This window comes from Lingula anatina, chromosome 6, assembly GCF_051362555.1.
Source record: "Lingula anatina isolate TDL-2025a chromosome 6, LinAna3.0, whole genome shotgun sequence".
NCBI classification, from domain to species: Eukaryota; Metazoa; Brachiopoda; class Lingulata; order Lingulida; family Lingulidae; genus Lingula; species Lingula anatina.
In genome coordinates this window covers 1,128,855-1,153,796 of record NC_141772.1, presented here as the reverse complement: position 1 = coordinate 1,153,796, position 24,942 = coordinate 1,128,855, and the positions used below count along the sequence as shown (strand labels likewise).

The 24,942-nt window shown below is 39.2% G+C and overlaps 1 protein-coding gene across 7 annotated transcripts in view; it reads left to right on the top strand.

The window, feature by feature from the left end:
- Positions 1 to 24,942, top strand: part of LOC106162446 (protein Wnt-5b) — a 62,440-nt gene that overhangs the window by 17,438 nt on the left and 20,060 nt on the right. For 2 of the 7 annotated variants that reach the window (XM_013539745.2, XM_013539747.2), the window contains exons 3-4: positions 16,181 to 16,374; positions 20,720 to 20,961. In XM_013539745.2, the coding sequence (XP_013395199.1) occupies positions 16,277 to 16,374; positions 20,720 to 20,961 (340 nt within the window). In that variant the 5' untranslated portion in view covers positions 16,181 to 16,276. Of the gene's footprint in view, positions 1 to 1,236; positions 1,608 to 4,369; positions 4,549 to 13,096; positions 13,717 to 16,048; positions 16,073 to 16,180; positions 16,375 to 20,719; positions 20,962 to 24,942 lie in introns of those variants that run through there. The other 5 variants (XM_013539744.2, XM_087015261.1, XM_013539748.2 and 2 more) reach the window with 5 other exon arrangements.

Below are 24,942 nucleotides of genomic sequence, written 5' to 3'. Positions count from 1 at the left end.
TAATTTTATCCCTTTCTCTTCTCTGGGACCCCTATTGTCATCCTTCCTCCTCTTAGTGTTCCCATGTGGTACAGGTTCCTGTGCATCACCGTCAGTGACTAGTGGAGGATCCAAGAACATGGCAAAAACAATTAAACAATAAAAAAAGAGGCAAAGCCAAACTATTTCCCATCCCTGCGCCTTACAAATCGTTGTAAAATTGATCCCGTGACGTCTATCATTTTATTTTTGATGAGAGACGCGTTGCATTTTTTCATTTTTCTTCACCCCCAACCCCTCCCCCTCCAAATAAGCAAGAACTTTGGCCCTCCGTCGAATATTGACATGTTTTTGTGTATCTCAGTAGAGTGACATAAGGATGAAAAGGACATGATGTTAAAGAGTTGCCAAATGCACCGGCTGACCTCCGGAATGTCGGTGTTGGATCATCCTTTACTCGGCGTTTGTGTTTTTACATTTCTGCCTGGGGGCTTTGGGACGCAGATGGCACATTAGCATAAAGGTGGAGTAAATGTTTTAAAAGTGGTGAGCTGACTTTTCTCACCCCTGTGATGACTTTTAAGTTTTGAGTGTGGTTATAGAACTGCTGCGTTTGATAAATGTGACCTTTGTGAATTATTGTTTACACCTCGGGAAGAGAGAGTGAGGGGTACACAGTTTATTTTATGTTTTTTTTTTTATTGTTACAGGAGAGAGAGAGAGAGAGAGAGAGAGAGAGAGAGAGAGAGAGAAGGATGGGAGTAATCTGATATTATATTTTAAGGTTAGATTTATTGTTCACAGGAATTAAAGAGAAAAAGAGCGAGAAAGAGAGACTTAACGAGTAGATCATTCAAGAAACTTATCCCCGAGCCATCATTTAAATCCACAGATAGCACGTAAAAACACACCATAGGAATTTCATCGCCTGTCTTTTATAATCTAGATTAAAACATAATGAAATATCAAAATTAGTAATGTAATAAATTATCACAATTTGTCTGTTTATGAACTTATGAAAAAGTTTATGAAAAAGTAAACGATGTTTTGTCAACCAGATTATAATAGATTCGCCGTAGTGGTGTTGGCAAGTTTTTCATTTATCTTCAGCTCCTTCTGGTCTGGCCTCATCCATTATCTTGTCACAATTTTACTATCTATTCATGTGGAGAGAGGTTGTCACGCGAACTGCTCCGGCATCCACCAGTAGGAAAGAACGCTTTAATCCTCGGTGTCACAGTCATTTAAATGGAAGACAGGGGGTACAAAAAGCACGGAAATTTGTTACCGTAGAGTGTCTAAGGAAGTAGACGTCTAACCCTAGACGGCTTCTAAGAACGCTAGATATTTGGCTGTTTTAATTTTGTATTGTGTGTGGCCAAGAAGGTTTTTTTTCTTAAGTCTAAAAAGTTATGAATGGTGTCGGTAAAACAGAGATTTATCTTGGTTAGGGAAGGTTAGCATCTGAGTTATATGGTGGCAGCGAACACACGTTTTCACACATCCGAGACACTTGGTTCACGCATTTCACCCTAGGAACACCGCTAGAGACCGGAACTGAGATTTATCTTCCAAGGAATTGTCGTCTGCGTCTTTTGGTGCGGAATTTGCTAGAAAAGGGTCATCTGGTAAGTTAATGAACGCTGCATAGGTATGTATAAAAAACCCTCCTCAAGGTGCATTTTATATGACGCTTACTGGGACAAGCAAATTATGTCCCTTTGTTTGAAAGTTAAGGGTATTTCTTTTGTTTTTATTATAATGAAACGAAGAAGCTATATATCCCGACCTTTTTAAATATTAAGAAATGAAACAAATCATAAAAGACAATTAAAATGAGATTGCGTTTTTATATCTAACACTATATGTGTCATATGTTTCCCCTTATAAATCTTACTATAAATCCCAGTAAACAGGATGTAAAATTGACTTGAGCTTTTAAATGCAGATTTTCTTCAAGTAAAAAGATTACACTGCGAGATTTTTAAAAACAGAAGAGAGAGAGAAAGAGAGAGGGGGCGGGTAGGGGAAGGAAGGAACGCACCTACATGTGGTATCATACCACCACACTGGACATCAGACCCCCCACCCCCCCCCCCCACCCCCCCCCCCCCCCCCCGCAGTCAGCGGTGGTCAGTAACGTGCGTGACCATCCGTCCACTGACGCGTGTCCTGTGACCGTTACCTGCTACCTAGCTTCTCCTAACGGTCGCAGGTGGTCAGTCAGCGTCCGTATTATAAATGACCATCCCTTTCGGGCCTGACCTCATGGATTACGTGTAACACCGATCTGGCCATTCAACCGTTGGTGTTGTCCACTTTTGATAGAGGGTGACATTCACTGTACCTGGTGACGCCGCTATTATTACGCCAAGTTAATGTTGGTCCAAGTTAATGTGTTTTTAATTTAGGGATTTTTTTTCATTAGCTGTGCCATATTTTCTGTGTGTCAGTTTCAATGAAGCGAAATAATAATAATAATAATAATAATAATAATAATAATAATAATAATAATAATATGGTTTATTCAACCATTGTACACATATTATAAAATACACATAAAGCGGAAATTGTTTTATTTTCTGGGGTTTCAGAAAGATCAAATAGATAGATGAAATAGAATTATATTGTACAAAACAAAAACGGCAGAAATAAAAAGAAGGGTTAAAAGTAATTGTTAAAATTATACTGTTTTACTACACAAAAAAAGAGGCTTGGGAGAATTTTTTAAAAAGTTCATTAGCAGGGCGAATGGTATCGTTCACAATCAAATAGATTTGGCAGGCTACTGCCCACAATGGAAGCGGACACCGCCTCTGTGATAACATTTAGATCTGGAGAAAGGTGTGAGAGGCAACAGGTGCCATATCGCGGTAAACATTCTCAAAAAATTACTCCGACCGTCCATTTTCCTATGACAAGTGATTGGGTGATTTTACGGTGTATTCCAAACGTGCTCCTTTACAACACAAGAGGGATATGGGTTGTAAATGATTTTCTGTTGAACTTTTTTCTAATGAGTACTTTCCTCTTTGACTTTGACAGACGTAGTAAAGCCCAAAGCAATTTGTCATTTATGTTAGTGTAATATAATCTTGAGTAGGCACTATTCAAATAGCCAGTGTATCAAGTCATGAGTTTATGTTAATGTCTTAATTTCTTGCATTCTAAATAAAACGGATATTAACATAAAACATACATTTTAGGCAAATCGAATATATTATCAACAGTCAAATTCATCTTTTATTTGGACACAAGAAGTTAAGCATACAAATTCAGGTAAAATTTCAATTTCACGGATTGTTTTCCAGAAGAAGAACAAGTCATGATGGTAAAACTAATTCCACGGAAACTTCACGATAAGCTCGGGGGAACCATCACAAGCGAATTAGTTTCTTCGGGAAGTTAGCGCTGTAAACAAATTGCTGTCAGTTGTTCTGGGCGGTGCGACTATCGACCCAGAAGCACAAAACCATGTAAACTATGCAAACCTAGCTGTGAAACCGACAAAAATTGGAGATAAGCGTTTTTTTCGCTCCGTGAGTCAACCATTAGCAAGTCAAATTACGCGGCCTGGATAGGAAGTCGTAGATTTATTCTAAAATATTGAAACATGGACGCTGTCTGACAGCTTGTTAAGTCGTGGAATTGACCTTCTCGTGCCTACAACTAAGTAGAGCCTAGAAAAGGTAAGAAAAAAAATAAGGACACGCCGTCATTTTTCTCTAAATAACATTTACAATTGTGCACGAATGTAAAAACTAGCATAAAACACATTTCACTTTAAAAACATCTTCTAAAATTGCTGACGCAATGATGATTTTTATAATGTTAGTTTTTTTAAGATTTAAACTTCTAATTTTGATATTTCAGAGGACTAGGTAAGTCCCATGCACTGTTTATACACAGCTGTATCAAATGAAATGACCAGAGGCGACTAAATATACACAGTATTCACATGGTGGTCTGGTTTTTTAAAGTTCTTGTTTTTATATATATACTGTAAGTGAAGGAAGCCCGTGCACAATGCACTTACAGATACTTTTTTCTTGATGTTTTTTCTAAATTAATGTTCAATTTACTTTTACATCTCTACTGCGTGGTTCTCACACTCTACACTGTAGCGGCGTATGGTTTATGATACTTAAAGCGCAACACCCCGAGATGAAGTAGGTCTTCATTGTTCCTCCTCTACACCAGCTATCGCTCTCTGTCACTTGAATGTTCTGAGACGCAGGGTAACTCGAGTTAACTCAACTGGCCGTCCGCCTTAAATGAACGCTCAGCTTGCGTTGCTTCGTCCCCGATCCACAGAGAGTGGGCCGTGAAGAGCATGCCAAGTCATGTTGGGAAAGTTCTTATTAAGATCTTATTCCACTTGGAGTGCAACATGATGGACGAGCAAGTGTTCCACTGAGAACAACGCCAAGCCAAAGCTATATATGTATTAATCCTAGCTTCAAAGGGAGCCGACGCGAGAAAACTTGGCCTGGAAGCGTTTGGGAGATGGTTTTTATTCTGAGAGATTGTTAATGTGTTTTATGCCGAGAAGAGGGGTGATTTTTGCAGGTACGTGCGACTTAGACGGTTGCCAACATTATATAGATCTCCATACGAGCAGTCACATTGTTTTTAGTATTATCACAATGGGATACATAACTCAAAGTAAGAGAGAGAGAGAGAGAGAAGGCGAGTCAAAGCCAACATTGATTATGGTTAGCTATTTTAGTATAGATCTACTAGAGCATTGAGTAGACGTAGAGATATAGTTTAAGGTCAAGTATAACTCATAAAAAGTGTTTTCTAATTTAAAAATGAGAAACGTAACGAGGTATGTATCGTAGGCGTAAAGAGGTTTGAATATTGGTGGTAAGCTGGGTTTCTAATGATATTCGAGTACAATAACATACAGTACATCAAAGTGCCTCAAATATTATAGAGAAATATTCTAGGTACACTGCCATCCATCTTGTGGTGTATAATTTATGGCTTGTGTGGAAATCTTACTGAAAGATAGAATATATCATTTCACGCCGAATCTTGGAATTAAAGCCTTATGGAGAAAAAAGAGGCAGTGTATTGTACGGAAAGTAAAGAGAAATTTGCAATAAATATGTGTTGTAGAACCAAAATATGTCAATTTTGAAAAACAATTTTGAAGGAACATCGAAGTTTGGGATTAAGTATAATAGCAAGGCACGAGGATAAATTTGACCGAACATACGGTCTAGATACTGTATTGTGAATGACATTTTGAGGTTGACATTAAGTATTTATACAATATATATAATTAGCAAGAATATAGAAGGTGAGATAAAAACATTCAATAGTGTATTTCGTGCCCAAATGGCGTTCCACACCTGTAAGAAAACTGCAGGTTTCCGTCGTGTTTTACGTCCATCATATTCTTATTGTTATACTGATAGAAATAATACCCACTACAAGGGACGCTGATTAGTTATTTGCACTTTTTTTGTGGCAGAGATATTGCGTATTGGTTTAGTCAGAGTTATATCTGTGAATATCTATTGAAAAATCAATCTGTGACCCTGTTAGAGGGTATAGAAAAATGATGCGGCGTACTTTGTTCATAAATTCTTAAGAAATATAAAGAAAAGAAAGAAAAAAAATTCCTCATACTTCTTTGGGAAAAATTAACAATCCTCAGATGTAATGTTCACTTCTTCTATTCCACAGGAATAGCAAAACTTTATACTGAATTTATATTTTAATATTAATGAGAAATTCAAACATTACAAGGACGTATTTCTCACAAATTTGCATTTACTTTATGCATGCAAAATATATGGAATTCATTTTGTTGTCGGGTTCTTATTAAATTATGTTATGAGTATAACATAAAGTGTGACAGACTGAAATTAAAAAAAAAATAATATAAATAATATTATTATCATTTTTTTGGAAATTCGATCTTTTATTGTCAAATTTAATTTTATTAAAGAAAAATTTTGATAGATTATTACATGTCTAATGGTGATGTCAAAAACCCTTTACATGAAATGTAGCCAGGTGGACATCCACTGCTCATTAGAATGTACTTATATATAAAAAAGAAAAATTAGCGAATTATAGCTCCCTTGAACCGAAAGCTGTGCGTTATGTATGTAATTTGTGATTTGAAAATAATTCTAAACATTTCACTTTACATTCATGGATTAATGCAACAGATATTTGTTTTTATTATGATAATTTCCATTTTAATGTGGCCTTGTTATAAAAAATATTATACTGAAGTTGGTGAAGTCGGAAAACGGGGGGTGGGGGGGGTGGGGGGTCAAAGATGAAGTAATTGTTATAGTTCAAATATTTGTTCGAGTACCAACTCATCCCAAGAGATATGACTTAACGTGAGATTGCTGGGGAAATACTTCTATCTTTCTAAAAAATACGTTCAAAAAATGTTTTCATCAATGCACGTGAAGCAAAAAAATTTAAAGGTGTGTCATAAAGTCTTTGTTTTTCTAAAGGACGCTTCTCAGTGCTTACACTTGATGAATGTTTTAAAAACACTGTTTATTTAATTAAATGCTTGCAGTGCAGTAACATTTATAGTCTGCACGTAGTGAAAAAGAATAATTTGCTAGTTTTGATGTGATATGGTATGGCGTAAACAGGAGTCGTCTTGTTCTACCTGTGGCTTTGATAGGATACAAAAACACATATTCATTATAGGCATGGAGAATAGGTATCTTTAGCGACAAATGTGATAATTAGTGCATTATGTGGCATACTAAAAGTGAGCAGAAAGAACACTTGAACGAAATATTTTTATTAGATACTCTTAATGTAAAACGCGTCCTAAATCACACCAGCTTTTTTCTCAGCGTTAACGGAAGCGAGAGTCGACTCCCGCGGTCGCCTTGCCTCATTAGCCGCTTCATCAGTCGTTCTTAGCTACAAAATGTAATTTTGATACATATCGTTGTCGCCGGTGACAATGCTGAGTCAGGGACGGTAGGGGCGGACGCCTGGGCGGTAGACAGAAACTGAATTACAAATTACACGCGGGACGGTTATTTAATAGGCTTTGATTGGTTGAAATGAAAGTCATTAATCATCGGTGTGTATGGCGCAGAAATTAATAAATTTATTAGTGTATTAAATGTGCCTGAGGTCGAACACGGGTCGAGGATTAACCATGTCGGGAAATCTATGCCGTAGATTATCTGTGTTTAAGTTCACTGGGAAGAAAGGTGGAACGGGTGAAAAAAAATCAACCACGCTGATGAGTAAAATTGAAACTGCGTGTATGCGGATTGATATTGAGGCGATTCCTATTGTTCCTTCAGGTTATTGGAAAATAAGGATTGATGCCGTATAGAGGAGAAAACTGAAACGAAAAAAATGCAACGTAAACTATGCAACGTGATAACATTACAACCACTTTACTACTCAGGTAGAGGAGAAAAGCTCCGCCCTGACTTCTTAAAACTATAATGACGGTAAAGACCTCATATTGATTATCAAAACGCATGAAAGGAAGGCTGCCGTATGACCATATGGGAGTGGAATTCTGGCGGAGAAGGTTAATCAATGAAACCTGCCGAATATTTGACAGAGCAAATTAAAAGAATACGACGAACAAACGACGGCAATGTGTTTTGCGTTACGAAGCACGAGGAAGCGTATCGCTATTTTCAGTTGCATGATTCTTGGCAATGCAATAACCGAAAACCCGTGAATGTCGACTCAGTGATAACTGGTGTGCGTTTCTCATTCCACTAGCGTTGAAGCCATGCATTAAATAGATCAAGTTGTTCTTTCGCTGATGCCCAGTTATTCTCTCTAAGTGCAAAGGTCTTTAAAAGAAAACAAACGTCCCACGACGTGAATGAAAACACTGATCACTTTCAGACCGAGGAAAATGTGGTCAACATTTTTATTACAATCAAAGCAACAAGGCGCAGGTTGTGTTGGGTTTTTTTCGCGCCTTTGGAGAGCTGGTAATTCCGAACCTGTATGTGAGAGATTTGTGTTTCCCTAACGAACAATTATACAGTTTTCTTCCGCGTCTTAGTCATAAACAGTCAGATTCTTTGCTCTTGTTGTTTTTAATCAATTTATTTATCATTAAAACATTTGGATGGAAACGACCGCGCGGAGCAAAATCGTTGACTAGCGTTGACATTTCTCTCCGTAGGGTACATACTTATCTAAACTCACGATTAAATAAATGTCTAAAAAACATTCGTTTTTTATATGAAAAAAATTATCAAAAAAGCTGCAATTTCGTGTTCATTTCACACAGATGCGTTCAAATATCGAAGCGCGCGTTGTCGAACATGCGTCTTTCCTTTGACCGTAATAAACACAGGCTCTTGGACCGCCTTTGTTATTACCGTCTCTCACTGATCTGGTCCGCGTTAAGTATTCTGCTAAAAGTCGTGAGATAGGAGAAAAGTGACTGCATTCTTCAAATACCCCTGGCTGTTTCGCCATAAGGACCACATTGCCCAAAAATTCTCGTCCGAATTTCTGTTACAGCATAAATAAAAAGTGATCCACATATTTTTTTTTCTTTTTGTTCGTCTCCGGGTGATGCTGAACCAGCGCTAGCTGTTGTTATCCTGTTTCGTTTTACGAATTATGGTCTTCTGAATTTAAATTCTTTATTCCTTTTTGTTTTCGTATATTATCTAATCAATTATAAGTTTCAAGAAACGTTTGAGTAATAATAAAGTTTTTTTGTCTTTTGTGATAAAATTTGTCAATAAAAAGTAGTAAACAACTAAAAAGTAGATATAGCAACAACATTTAGGTTGTTGTTCTATTCAAGCGTATTTTTATATACACATTTTGGCACATATGTATTTTAACCTTATCATAATTGTGGCATTTTGAAAACTGGTCAGTTTACGCGAAAAGAATTGGAGCAAAAATTGCAAGCTCTGAAGTAGAAAAAAGAGAAAAAGAGGAAAAAACGAAAAACACCTCGTCAGGCGAATGAAAAAAAAAGCTTAGACACTTTGTAGTTTTATAAAGGAGGCCGTGCGTCGTCCTCACAGTGATATAGCCACGCAGACAACAAGGTCTACATGACGAAAACGTTTGCTTTTATTCAGCCACGTGTTTTGATGAAAATATTTTTATAAAACAGACAACCGTACTTGCACCTACCGAATCGCATAACCAACGCAGCGGTTAGAGGAATGTGACCGATGACGGGGCAAACATAAACCACGCTGAACTCATAAATGTATGGACGAAGTTGCCGAGTTGGGTTGCCGTCATTTTTTGGCTGCCGTAAAGTGAGATTGAGTGCACGTAGATAGCGTATCGCCGTTGGCGTCATTTTGACGTTGGAAGCAAGCGTAACTTCTAGGGTAACATCCATCTCTGATACATGTAACAGCTATTGTGGAGTGTTCCTCGATAGATATACGGTAAGGTTGCATATGCTTATGGTGTTTATTATGGTGAAGCTTTACATGCTTACTTTTGGAGGGTAAGATTTTTAAAAAGGAATAGCTCAGAATTCTTGCATCTTTTCAGTTATTGCGGTATGTTATTAAACGTTCTTTGAATTCCCAGATGTACGTTTCCTATCTCATGAAACTGTTTGGTGATCTCTCTTATAATTGACCTCTCTAAGGGGTTTTACTTGCCAATGAGCCACCTGAATTCTGATTTCATTCTTTTAAAGATGTTTTACAAAATTTGATTCATGAAGTCATATTGCCAACATTCAACGTTGACCAGCGACAGTGACGAATCCCTTCATTTTTTCACTTTATTCATAATTTAACTTATTAATAGCTAACAGTGGGTACAGTAGTAGTCCTTGTTTGTTCTACAGATCATTTTGATTAGATTGCTTTGAACATTAAGTTTCGCTACAGTATGTATATAAAAAGCTTACAGATTATGTTAACAAGTGTTAAAAAGAGCAGAGGTAATATTACAACACAAAATACTGTATAGTAGGCAGCTCAGTATATTTCACACACACGTTCTCTACCCCTCCTCTCTCTTTCTCTCTCTTTCTCTCTCTCTCTCTCTCCCTCTCTCTCTCTGTATCAGAGTCTCACACACGCACACAGAAGACAAAAATATCTACCGGCACCGCAGGTAACAGAGGGGGCAACCATATGCCCCAGTTTGTGTACAGTTATTAGTAGCCCCAATCTCCCCACGACTGGTTCCCATCGAACGCACTGTCGATAACTCTTTTGTAATCGTCCTGTCTTTAAGGTGTTATTTGCGGCGATCATTATGTCCAATTTTGGGCAAAAGTTCTACTGCAGTGGTCTACTGGTTTGTTTTTTGTCCAAGTTTGATGTCTTTTAGTCACGCGATCTTGTCACGAGAGACAGGTCGACTTCTTTTGAGGGTTTTGTTTGTGACATTCTAGTTTAAGTGTGGATAGCTATTGCCTCTCTGTCAGGCGTCATCTTTGGTGATGTGAGGAGATAATTAGGGTTAAAGTGATCGGTTTATATGAGAGCACGTCATCCAGTGATTGACGCGTTTTTTGCATTTTTAAAGAAGCTCTCTCTCTTTCTCTCTCGTTAACTTAAACACACACCATATTTATTAAGTTTGTCACTGCATCCATATTCAATGGGAGCATTCTGCGTTGCGTTGGATAAATCTACCAAATTTGAGCAGAAAAAAAGAATCCCCTGTTTCGTAAAAGTCGCATACTGCACCCAGTCAACTCTCTTTTAAACCTTTCCCCCGCTCTGCGTGATTGTTTATGGCACGAAGTACTTCCCTTTGACCTACGCGGCGTAAACTCTCCTCAATGATGTATTTCTCTCAAGGCTTGAAACAGGATCCAATGCAGACAAGCCTGTCATTTTTAAGGGAGGAAATCTTTTGACCTCGGAGGCGTGAAAGAACTACGACCTCTGCGGGGGGTTAGGGCGCCAAAGTTCGAGCCTTATTTAGCGGAGAGGTGTTCAGCGGAAATGAATTTTGAAGCATTTAATTTGTTTGGTTGTTATCTTGGTCTGCATCAACCGCACACGCAACAGCAATAGGCGGAGCTGTTATGTAAAATGAATTGCTTTACGCTAGGAAATTATCTTAATACGCCCTCTCATTATAAAAGAAGAAACTCTTTTCAAAGCACAGGAACTTTCAAGGTGCATTTTTCATGATTGATCGATAAGAATGATGATGACACACAGGAAACTGTTAAAAAACAATTTCAAAAATATGTTAAACTACCCTTGAGTCTTTTGTGGAAATGCCTCACCTCGGAGGTAAAAAGCGTTTAGTTTCTTTAAATCGATTTACCTTTTACCACAAGCGACAATGAAAAAAAATTTCACCATAGCCAACCTTACAGAAGTTATCATATTTTACAGATGAAAGCAAAAGAAAATAATTTCGACATATAAATCATAAAAGTAATCGTTAGATGAAAAAGTGTGCGTACATTTACTGAAGACGGTTTGACTTTTCTTGTATCTTCTCATATAGGCTAATTATCAATTAACAATTTTAAACTCAAGTAAGCCTATCAGTTCATTTGGTATGATTTTTACCTGTGTCATATTAGAGCCAGAATGTTTGTGTTATTCTTGGCGTATTTCGTATACTATCTACAGTCTCTCGTATCGATCAGCGCATTAATGCTGCTTAGAGATCATTGGTGCGTTTCTATACAGTCTGTAAATTCTAGTCTAGTTATGCCTCATTTTACCATTGCTGTCACAATAATTATCTAATAATAATAATAACGATGATGATGATGATGATGATGAAGATGTCTGCACGAGTGGATGATAAATTACACCCTACTACAGAAAGTGTTAGACGGATAATAACAAATTATTAAGGGTTTATTTAGTTTAAATTAAAGTCCTCTTTAGTTAAATTAGGTCCCTTTCGTGGATACACCCTCATCTAGCATTGCGTCTTCAGTTGCAGTAAGTGATCAAAAAGCATGGCAGACAGTACTGGTCATAAATTATTACCAGCCACGGAAAAATGTTTTCCTTTTAACTCGCGGTACACGTAGGATGTCTTCTTAGAGGCCGTCAATCACACAGCTCGCGCCTTGACCCGCACTCGAACTGAAAAACCTGTGTATTTTTCCTTCTGGAAGTGGAATCGTTTTCCTGAGTAGCTTATGCTAAACACTTACGAACATTATGGATATTTGGACTGTAAATCCAATTTGTTTTCATTTAATTTTAAATACCCCAATAAACAATTGGCGCACTCAGAATAAGTTATACAATAGGTAATTTTCCATTTATTTCATTTTCTATTGTGTTTACACCACATACCATAAAATAAGTCATAATTTTAATGTTTCCAGCGAGTTTGATTTATTTGTCTGACAGTGTTTTTGTAATTGCTCGATTAGTTAGAAATGCTTAATAGGCAATGTGTTCATTGTATGATAATAAACAGCATGACATTATGTAATTAATTGTTTTTAATGTTTCAAGATTTACGTGTTAAGATTGCCAAACCAATTTCGGTGGGATAATATGTCCTTACAGTGGTATTTCTACTGGGGAAATGATTATAAAGACATACGTTATACACGGTGAGGGTAATTTGTTTTGACTTCTCTAGAACACAGTAGCCGTTTCCAAGCCCTAAGTGAAATTACTGAGTTTATGTTCCACAGTTTATTTAAAAACCCAATGTACCATGGACGATTGGTAGCCAACAATTAACCTTTGGCAGTAGACAAGTTCAGGTCTGCTACCGTGTCCCGGGCAATAGTTTCGCAGACTTTTTGTGCTCAGCTCACGATATGCACACACACACTTGTGGCCGGCGTACGTCTCCCTACACCACCGCAGTTGTAAATTGTGGTGGTTCGCCGTTCAAATCCGGGGCCACCGGCGCTATCAATTAAACTTTATCAATGCACAACGAACTTCGGACGCTGTGGACCACGAGGAGCGACCTTAGCATGAATGGGGCATTTTTTTTCCTCTAGAAGTCAGCTTAAGGCAAGCATGCCTAAATGATTTCACATTGTAAGACTGCTATTCATCGGTGGTGGGATCATATCAGGATGAATGGAAACGGTAAACCAGGCGGTGGATGAGAGAGCTCCACGTCACCGATAGATGGCGACAGTGGCGCTGTGTTCTGTCCAATGACCGCGTCCTGACGTCAATATATCATCGGCTGAGCTCGCGCGAGCTGGACCACTTTCCAACTACAGAGGGCAACTCACACCACGCAGCTGCAGCGACGCCGGGAATTTTTTTATTTCTTTTATGACAGCGCGTTTGATTTGATTAAAAAAATAGGTCGCATACTGTAGTTGGAGTGTTAGTACATAGTGTGTTCGTTCTCACAGTGCAGGATATAGTTGAACCAAAAACGTACACACCGATATACAATCGAGAGCCTGTAGTACTCTAGCAGTGGATTTTACAGCGTGTGGAAGGTTTACTACTCATCTGTTGACAGCAGGAGCAGTACATTTATAGAAACGCTTGGATTTAACGCCCAGGACGCCGAGATCGCACTTAACGTCAGTGACGGACCGGACGATAATGTAAGTGGCCAGAGCGATCTCCCAAAGATCATTAAGTACTTCTGGGCACAATGCCTACTACTTAATGTCGTCTACTCTTGCCTCGATGTTATCACAGTGCTCGTGAAGCGTTTGACTCTTTAATAGACTGATAGAGGCTGTTAACCGGGGGTGATTTGTCCACTTGGCTGTACATCTGAGCGGCACGGACTGGACCTCAGTGGACAATTGGACTTAACATCGCGAGCGTCATCTTGCAGGTAAACTGAGCGTCTAATGTTTCTCTCGTGATTTATACCTTTTCATCGGCAGTGTTAAGTGCTTTTAAGCAGTTTAAAGGATGTTTTAAGTCTGGGGTCTTGCCCGGCAAAGACGCACTTAAGAAAAAAGGCGGCTGTTTTTTAGTCTTTTTAAATTCTTATTTTAGCCACTTCCCCTTTTGATGTTTATTGGAACAAATAATTATGGCGGAGAACAAACAAATAAAATACCGCGACCAAATGTCAAAATATTTGGGACTGCATTGAAACCGAGCACACCTTTTCCGTTTATTTTTTCCCACACACAATTCTAACGCAATACAGGGCTAACGTACCACGGCAGACGTCTTTTTTTGTAATGGAAAAACATAGATATCTTGTGAACAAAGAATTTCTAGAATCATCGAATTTCCATAACTGATTAAATCATTGAAGGGGGTTAAATATGTATGAAGTTTCTCTAAGGCCGCGGATTAGTTACTTTGTATAAGCTATCCGTCTTATTAATAATCTCTAGTTCAACAAGAGTGTTTTAGCTATTTGTTGATACACACCGAGCTCTCGTTTACACTAGGCCTGTCTCAAGCACAACTTTCTCCTCGGGCAAGGGCCGACGACAAAACGTAAGAAGAACCCTCTTTTCTGGTCAGTAATTATCAATGATGCCAGGGATTGTGATGCAGAGGTACCGTGTAGAAAGGCCCTCCGTGCTACCAAGAGCGACCCTTGTACACGAATTTTCGTGTCATTAGTCGGTTTATTTGATCGGAGCGAACTGACAAAAAAGTTCAACATACCACCGAGTCGCTGAACCGCTTGATTAACTTTCAAGTGAATGCGAACACAAAGCGGAAAATAGAGTAATTTTGGAATATTTACAAACTTTGATTTATGCCGGGTATCGACGGAGAAATGTATTTCTTCTCACAATGCTGAACATGTGGAAGTTCATGTTACGTGTGGCGAACCACTGTTGTTAACATGTGTAATATCAGCATCAAAACATTATCCTGTGTCGTTTAATACCACCATCCGATTGGGTCACCTCTTTGTCAAACTCTCGACTTTCCCTTCTAATTCACACTCCTGTAGTTTCATATGGGCGATATGCTTGCGGTTTGTGAGCTTTTAATAAACAGCAAACATTTGGGTTTAAGGTGATATTTGTTAACGCGGTCTAACTCTCCCAAGTATCGGTCACACGCCTGAGGGGGGCGTGCCAAAGTCGGAACAAGAAAGCCTCTCACCGAGTTGATATCTTAGTTCGCAGGGCCATATCATTAAGTTTATAACAAGATACCGAGGCCAATGGCAACATTATAATGAACTTTAGGCCCTGGGATTTGTCGAGCGGAGAACAAAGAGGGGTGCATCTTCGCTGGGAGGAGTGTCGTGAGTGACACTGTGAAAGGATTGACTCTGATCCCAAATTACTGTCAACTTAACGCGGGTCACGACACGAACTTCGCGTCCACAATGCAGTGACATTTAGTTTGGTTGTCATACAATCTTACGATTGACCTGTCCTTTGTGAGAGCGCACAGAACGCTAGGTGTTTCCTTACCTTGTGTCACTGAGAAGGCAGAGTTTGGGGAAGACACCGGACGAAATCACTTGTTGTTTGTGCTCAGTATTTTTCATTTCTCTTAGAGAAAACGCAAAGTCTCAGATCCGCTCTCTACCTTTACTGCTGAAGATTCTTAAAATTTCTTAACAAGAATATCCCAAATGTCTGAACAGATACTTTCTGCATTTGAAGACCTTGCTACGTTTTGGCAGAGTGACGAACGCTCAGACAAACTTTAACAACGCCTAGTGTTGAAATAAAGGGCTCAGGAAACTGAGATTTTTCACCGACCAACCTTGGCAACCCGTCAAGGGATATGTGTTTAGAAGTCAAAATATTCAGGAAATGCTACTTATCGGATATACGTTTAAGGTTTTGTGTGCAGTCATTTTTGTGACGCAAGTTTTCTTAAACGCTATCTTTATGTGATAGTAAGTTCGCAAGCACCCGGGCAAACCACACTTCAGATCCACCTGCTGTTGTAAAATATTTCTACGTTTCCGTGTTATTACTATTATTATTATATAAATATAGCACAGAGGGTCTTAAACCCGACGAACCCTACACGTTATTTTTTCTCTGTGGAGTTAAATGAAGCGTTGAGTCTACCAGTGTTATGTTGTTTTTAAAACCTGTTAAATAGACCCAGAGTCCAAAGTACTCTGAAGCATACTTCAGCGTTCATCATAGTCTATAGAAACTCCAGCAATCAACCGAGAGAAGAGCAGCTAGTGTCACTGTACAACTCTGAAACAGAACACGTTAAATGTGCACCTCTTGCCTCCGCCGGTAAACGCTTTAAAAGGTTTTAAGTGAGTTGCGGAGAAGCCGTAGTGCGAGGTGGATGTGACAGGGTTAATTGCAGGAATGTCAACCTTTGTTTTTTCTCAATTTCAGGCTGGCGGTAAGAGGGCAGGATCATTCAGAAAGATTTAAACGGAACACAGCACTGATGTGAGTGAAGACAGTGGATTAGAAGTCAGGGAGAACAAAATGGCGTGGAGAGAACGCTGTGACTTACACCGCGTCTTACTAGCGGTGGTCTTGTTAGGCCAGATCTTATTATCGTCTGCAGTTAATCACATGTGGTGGTAAGTGAAATAAATTATAGTTTTCAAAAAAAAAATTGAATCCAGTTTCATAATTATGCTACAGTTAGTTCTCGATAGGTCCCAACTCAAATAAATAATCTCGACATTATTATCTGTTACCCCCTCCCCCCCACCCCCTCCCCCTCCCCCCCCCTCCCCCTCCCCCCAGTATCACACATTACGGTATCAACCCGGGCCAGCTACAGTGACGAAGTCTCAAAGCTTTTTTGTCATGCGCCTTCATTGATCGGCAAGCGTATCAGACAAGCAAGTTTTGTGTCGATATTGCCAGTAGACAGTACGGTGAATAGAGAGCTCCCTTTGATATCTGAAGATAGATTTCACTCCATCGTGTTGCACACAAGACATTTTCATTAGTCTCGCCCCATGAAGGTTCGCTATCAATCCCTCTTATGACAAGAGACAGGGATGTAATCCATTCACTAGGCATTACTCTGCAGATCGGCATCGGCGTGATTTCCATGTGAGGAATCTAAATTCGATAAACTGTATCTTTTGATTAAACTGCTATCAATGAGAATGGACGTCGCCGCACGTGCTTTCCTGGCACGTTCATAGCTTGACGCCGGTTGTGTTCATAACGAGAAAAACTTAAACTGAAAATCATGAGACTGATATAAAAAAACTTGATTAAGTAGGTAATCCCCTTAAGAGCTTAAATCCTGAATACCGAAATGTGCGTTAAACAATTTCATGACGTCATTTAGTTGACGCCTGGTCTAAGTTAGACCGATTATGAACGTGTTCAGAAAACAAGAGCCCTAACCCTAGGTCCACCAAATAGTAATCGTAAGTGAAATGAGAAGACAACAGTCAAACACACTGATAACGTCAGCATCGTTTTCGATTGAGAGAAACGTGAATCTTAAAGGAATCACGATCAGAAACAGTGCAATTATAAAGATCTAAGGCGATCTCTGTTTGTTCTCTTCTATGACTTAAATAGAAAGTCAACAAACTATAGGGATCTCCCAGCGTGAGGGCCGGCCTCGGCCTCTAGATATTTACCTCCAAAAGAGTCCTCAAGTGTTGCAGGTATTATAATTACCGTTAGATAAGCTTGTCAATAGAGTGTGGATAAAATGTCAGGTGAGAGCTGTCACTGGTTCGCTTCTCAAACCTATCCCATATTTCTTACAAAGTTGAAAACTTAATCGTTCTGAAAGCAATAAGATGTGTTGTCAATAGCTAAATACACAATACAATAACAAATGTATTTTGTGGAGAAAAAAAAAACAGAACAAAGAGGAGGAATTTCACAGATAATTACACATACCAAGTGCCTATCCGAATATTTACAGATATATTCTCAAGGGTTTATTTCGTGTCTATAAGAGGGGTAGGTAGCGGAAATGGCCTTTAAAATAAAGAGGCGAAAAAACGCGTTAAAGTACCTTGGCATATGAATAACAGAAACCTCATTTAACGGCTGTAAATTTCAAATTGAAGAACTGCACTCATTTGACGGCAATCCTAACCCCACCCCCACCCATCTCAGCTTCCCTCGTCTGTGGCATCAACCTAACCATCACCTCCCCACCCCCCTGGTACCCCCCCCCCCCCCCCCCCGCCCTGCTTGAAGCACCGTATCTTCCCTCTCACCCATTCAACCCTGATGTTATTAAATTTCCAATCGGGCTAATCCCACGTCTATAACAACAGTCGGTACAATATTGGCAAACTTTAAGTCCTAGTACCTCTGTTGACACAATAACGATCACACACACTTGACTTGCTATTGGCCGCGTTCCAGGGGCGGGGGAGAGGGGGGGGGGCGACAGCTTTGTTCTCTCTCTCTCTCTCCGCACCTTGAAAATCGCTACACGTGTTTTATTTGTTAAGATATAATACCAGGTTCCTCGAGCAGAAAATGCGCATGCTTTGATGGCTGAACACACGCACTAAGCCTCTGCAGTCTTATATGAGTAATATTGTCCATTCCGACTTATAGTGTATCCATATTTTATATCTTTCGAACTCCGACTACAGAAACTGACATAACTGAGTCTTGTGATTTTCATCTCATTTATTCCCTGTTTTTTGTTAAGTATCAAAGTTTTCTGAATAAAAACGACAAAAGGTAAGCCTTGCTAGAATAAAGTAATTTTGTCCACTGGGAGTTTGTATATTACTTGAATTATACACTATATGTATAGCCCTTATCACCACACCGAGAGAGAGAGAGAGAGGTCAGTATCCAATAACGTGAAATCCTCGAAGTATTTGAAAAGGGCAAAATTACAAACCGCGCTCTCGACCTAAAGGTTCTAATATACAATAAAAGTACCATTCACTCAGTTACACCAGACTATTATAGTTCTTTATTATTGTAATTACAGTGCTTGATTACGTCGTTCTTTCACTCCTTGTCATGTAAAACTCTCAGGTGTTAAGGTCGATGAATTAAACCCCTCGTAATTATAATATAACGTTTAATACAACAATACTTTTACTCACGGTATAGCATTATGTACAGGGAGATCCGTTATTATAGCTTTAAATGTGCAGAATGTGTGCTTCAAAGCTCAAGTTACACAAAGCATTTTACATTTACTGGCTTGGATTGCGACATTCTCTCTATCTCTCTCTCTCTCCCCCCCTCTCTCTCTCTCTCTCTCTCTCTCTCTCTCTCTCTCACATGTTGTCATCGATAATTCGTCTAAAAATAATATCTTCTCTAACGAATTATCATATTATGATTATGATATTGTACCTCCGAAGGAGAACCTTTGTTTGTTGATTTTTTAAAAATATATAACCATTAAATTCTTTTTCAAACACTCAGTTAGGCGAAGGTAGTGAAATTTATTTATTGTAAACTATCCAGAAAGACAGAAGATCGAAGCTGAGAAATTACACAACTCAATTAACTACTCTGGTTTATCACTACCTGCGACCCTCTAGATATATTAGTTGTCTTGTGTCAAAACAAACAATTAAGAGCGCTGTTTGGGTGGTTGTAAAATGTATAAAAATGAGAAAAACGTGACAGTTTCGGTGATGAATATAGTCATATAGACATGTCGTATTTATCTAAATTAATTTTGATACATTTACACTTTTGTCTAGCATATTGCTTTTGATTATAAACCGTTTCACCCACAACAAAAATTACATTTGTGGCGAATTAATATAAGGCCCTTTCAAACACTGTAGCCCTTGTCGGCCATTTTGGAAAAACTGGATCATGGATCAGTAAGTGCAGGCAAAATGTCCATATTTTCTAGCACTAAGACATTTAAGACAATCTGGTTCAATTTCTTGCCACTTTGGCAAAAGTGAATAACTGATCACGTTTTTAGTTTTTAACAGTATAGACTGTGTGTGCGGGGATTTGTTTTGTTTAAAATAACAGACAGTACACTGCAGTTTTTCGTCTGGTGAAGCCCCTAATGATGCAAATAGAAATAGTTGTGAAACACGCCGTGCCACTGCTGATGAGCTTTTAATAGAGTAACATCAACGGCTTAAATTGAATATATATCGATCTTGGCGTCTTTGATCCTTAGATATGAACGCGGTATGGTAAAATATTCCTGGGTTATTAGATTTGTGGCGTTCCCTCTCGGGTGTTTTTATGATTCTTCATTTCTTCTGCTGTTTTTATCTTTGACGAAGATTCGATTTGATCTAATTTTCAAATGTTATCTTTAATGAAAAGCAAATAAGTTTCTGCATAGTCGCATCGTTGGCCATGTAAAGGTCTGTGGATTTTTGGCTAGGTTAAATCGTAATCTATTTTCTTTGGCGTTTCTATCCTTGTGGATATTCTCTTAATTATAAAAATACTGAAATACTGAAATCAGTACAATGCCAAATTCTATAATGAAGTCACTGAATTTGTTAATTGTCATTCATGTAAAATGAATCTCCACAACAAATTGAGATATAACTTTATTATTACAGAGGAAAATAGTTGCTCTGCAATTTCCAGAGCTTGTCATCCCGCATTTTCGGTGCCCCTGAGAAGTGATTGGTCAAAGAAAAAATATTGTATCGATCAACTTCTTACCTTTCCTTATCTTTATACTTTGATTGAGAATGTCTCAGAATAAGCCATTTTTGTTTCATTTCTTTCTTGTTCTTTTTTTTTTCAAAATACAACATTCTAGTTTAATTACAATTTTTCAATTTCTTCTCCGTCCCTTTTTTATATAAAAAAAAAATCTTAAAACAATTTTGGTAACAGTCTTCTTAGACAAAGACCCATTCTCCTTTGAATTACCCAATATTGATTCCACCCAGTAATTTCTACATATTTTGTTATCACAATTCTCAACATTACATCAACTTTAATAAACGCCTCACACCATTTCTCTCCCAGGAACTTAGGCGTTCTCCGGAACCCCCAGCTGTACATCTTAAGCGCGCAGCCCCTGTGTAGCCAGCTGCCGGGGCTGTCCGTCCAGCAGACCAAGCTGTGCCAGACTTACCAGGACCATATGCCGGCCATCAGCCGCGGGGCTCGTCTTGGGATCCGGGAGTGTCAGCGACAGTTTATGGAGAGACGGTGGAACTGCAGCACGGTGGATGACGCCTCGGTGTTTGGCCCGGTGATCAATATAGGTGAGGTTGCTTTTTGTTTGGTGTTCAAGTATTCTGGGACTTATTAAAGGGTTTTCTACGGGGGTTTTGCGAGCTGTTGTCACACTCGGTTTGTGACAGCTTGAAGAACGAATATATGTACACTGTCAGAATTATGTAAACAAAGGAAATGGTTGTAATATTTAAAGTTCATTAAAACTGTTGTATCAAATATTGCCCAAGCTCTTATGTTGAAGGGGGAGAGTGGGCAAAAATTCGTTCTCTAACCGGTCGGAAACCTTGTGTAATAGACTTGACCGGACTTTGAATTATGACCAGGATTCGGTGTTTGGATATTATTTTTTTCTTTAATCTGGAACTAATGTTATGATGGAATTCACTGATTTTATTGATTGCATATTTTGATTTCTAGATCCACATTTTCATATTGCCAAATGACAGGTCGTTTGAGTTCAAATACTTCCATCCTTCTCACATCTGTCACATGCATTCTACACAAAAATATGTATGCCAAGCCTCTTAGGTATCAAGGTATCCGAAACTATATATATACTGCGGCATTCCGTTGACTTATTTTGGAGCTTAGAAAACTATGGCTTTGTGATCAAGTTGCTTCTAAAATACCAGTTGAGAAATTGTCCCGTGCGTTCTGCGCTGTACGGAATTGGGGGGGGGGGGGGGGGTCCGCTATCTTAACCAAAGCCGCACGGTAACTCATCAACTGCCTTCAATCCCTGGCCATCCGTCAATGTCCCAAACTGTAATATCAAAGAAAAGCGGTGAGTATTCCGCCGATGTTCGCTGCACACCTTTCTCTATAGACACGCCATGTAGCACGGGGAGAGTTGAATACGAACTAATAGCCAAGGCCCTCATTTCCGCATGCTGATCCAAAAGTCATTACCCGCGTCCAGAAACATCTTTTGAAATGAAACTGCAGCCCCCTTTAGAGGGGTTTTCTGTCACGTCTAATACGTCTATGTCTTTCATCTCTCTTCGACCAACCCAACGCAGTTTTCATCTTTTTTATCCACTCTCTTAAAGAAGGTTGTTTAACACGCGATATTTCCATAGATCAGACGTCCATTGCTCCATTACAGATTCGGGGTCAGTCGACGCTCGTCCCTTTAGGGAAATATTTAGCTTATTTTGTCTTCATTACTGTCCCGGAATTCTTATAAAGTTTGTTATAATGTTAGAAGATCAACCGCAACTTTGTAGGTAGTCGTAGAGAATTAGCTTGATGACCGGAACGCTCTTAAGGAGACGAGGGATGTTGTTTGAATCCGAATTGTGAAACGCCTTAAGTGAGGCATGTCGGTGTGGTCGCCGAGGAAGACATTAGACTTTCATTAAGTGACTAACGGGAAATACGGAGAACATGAGCCTGTTGATGCAGTATTTAACGGTTTGGAGGGTTTGTCCTCCCTCCCTCCCTCTCTCCAACCCTCTCTCTCTCTCTCTCTCCCCAACCCCCCCCAATCTCTCTCTCTCTCTCTCTCTCTCTCTCCCAACCCCCCCCCCCCCCTCTCTCTCTCTTTCTCTATGGGCAAACATTGCTAGAGATCGCGTATGTTAATCATGTGGAATATTTCTCCATTTAGAACAAAGAATTCCAGTTCGGTTTGTTTTGTTCTCGGGGGTTTCGTCAGTTCACGTGGAAAACCCATCTTGCCTCTGTCGACATCTGCTTCCCCAGTTTGGCAAAACAACAATGGAAACGGTGCTTACAGAAACCAGAGTAGGACTGGACATCTCTCTCGTTCGAGTTAAATATTTCAGAAATCGCTCATTTGAAGAGGACAACAACATCAAATGAATGTTTAAATAATCTTTTAAAAACAAAATCTACAAAAACAAAGGCTGGCCAGATACCTAGTATCATTTCTAGAAGGTACAAATACAAGTAAAGCACACAGTACTTGGGTTGGATTTTACGATAAAGAACCATAATGATTTTTTTCAGTCGGCACTTTCGTCTTTGTGCTATTTACGACTTGCTTTACATATGTACAACACGAAAATAGACTCTGTTAAATGAAAGTAAAATGTTTAGGTACCGAGGATTTAAATGTTGAAAAAGAAGTAAATTCCTTCAGTATGGTCCCGCCAACGCATCGACATGTGCGTTGACTTGGATGCTCAAAAATAAAGAACCGTCTTTTTCCAATTGTTTTTCTTGTAACAAAAGTCCGTTTGTAAACGGCGTTAACCATTTCTGGGGGTTTTTCTTCTGGTTTTTATTACCACGACGTGATGAAAGCCGGAGTGTTGTTAGCGGCACTTCTGCGGATACAATGGGAAACCATTCGTTAAGAATATGTTCAAGATATCGATTAAAGAAAGCCGAGATCGTAAACGTTGATGGATAAAGAATAGTTGTGTTCGCGGTTTTACGAGGTATTTGACTTGATCCCCATGTTGACGGAAGAATGTAGCGATTTGAATCAATAGCGGGTGAGGAATTATTCCTCTGCTGTTTTTGGTTAGGTCAGGTATTTTGTAAACCAATAACTCGCAGATGAATGGTCAGATAAGGATGTTAGTTTAGCCGGGTAATTTCAATAAATGTTGTAATACTTAATATCGCACATTGCGCAATGATAGGAACCCAAGGGAGGTGTACCCCCAGGGTGAACAGAGGTCCCTCTCTACCCGTGTTACTTAATCGGCGTTCCTTGGGTTAGTTAACGAAAAAAATACCCCTAGGTCAATTAGCATATTAAAATCGAGTGTCCAATCTTGTTTCTGTTTTTCCAAATGTTTCTCCTACGTTTTCGACACTTCTTTGTCCGAAGTAGTAACGGGCTCGTTTCTGAGTTATCTTTCCCTTCCGGCGGGACACCCGACCCCTTAATGCCATAACACTGGGAGGCGAAAAAGAGATCTTTTATAAATCTCAAGGCTCGCTTGAATAGAAGGAACGCATTTGGTAAAGTTAAGTGACTTTTTCCGCCTGACCACTACGCTCTCTATTCTCGTCACTTTTAACGGACATGCCCCGAAACATTCACAACATTCATTCAATCAACTTTTAACCAATTTTCAATGGTAAAGTCTTGAGGCGAACGTTGGACGCTTTCAGAAATGTTATTGAAGCAGACGAGAGGATCAACTCTCCATTTGGCGGTCAGAACTTCCGCAGGGCTTCTGCTTTATTTTCTTGAGATTGACTGATATGTCCATTCATGGCATCAACTCTCTTAAAAACCTCGTTTAATGTGTAAGTAGACTACAGGGTACAGTTTCGAAGTTACCGCAATTCATCTTACCAGTATGTGATACTCTCTCTCTCTCTCCCTGTAATGAAATATCCTACGGTTAGGAAATTTCAATTGCTTCCTACTTAGTAGAAAAAAGTTCTTTTGACGTGAAATGAAACGGACACTACACCTCCAACAAAAGGAGGAAATTGTTGTTCTGCAGTTGTTGTTGTTTTTTCGAGAATAACTTAACCTATATGTTATCTGAAATTATTTACTTGGGGTAAAGCCTTCCTACAACATGACTCATGCTGATTTGCCAACAAATATATATTCATAGCGTTCATTTGTCTTTATTCAAACAGTCACTTGTAATGGTTTGTAGAACTTAATTTTCAACGCGAAGAAAGGATAATCTCGATTTAAATGGTGGCCGCTGGGCCGAAGCAGGCACAGGTGACTAGGTGTACTAGGTCTGGTAAAACGATATCACAAAGTGGGTATGATATGTCGAATGCGAGCCCTCAGCATTGGCAGGTAAGCTGCGCGGGGTACAGAGGTTAGATTGATAGCTAACTGTGTATGGCCACCTCTGTCTTGTCGCTATTTGTTCGCTTCTGCTGCCTCAATCGGTTAACATACACCTCTAATTTCTCGCTCAAATCGCGATTGTCTGCGAGTTTTTTTTTATATATAAAGCAATGACTTAGAAGCAAAGTGTGTACTTGAATTCTACTACGGCTTCATGCATTATGGTATCACTTTGATTTGATCCCTGAATGCGCTGTTTCTGTGTGTG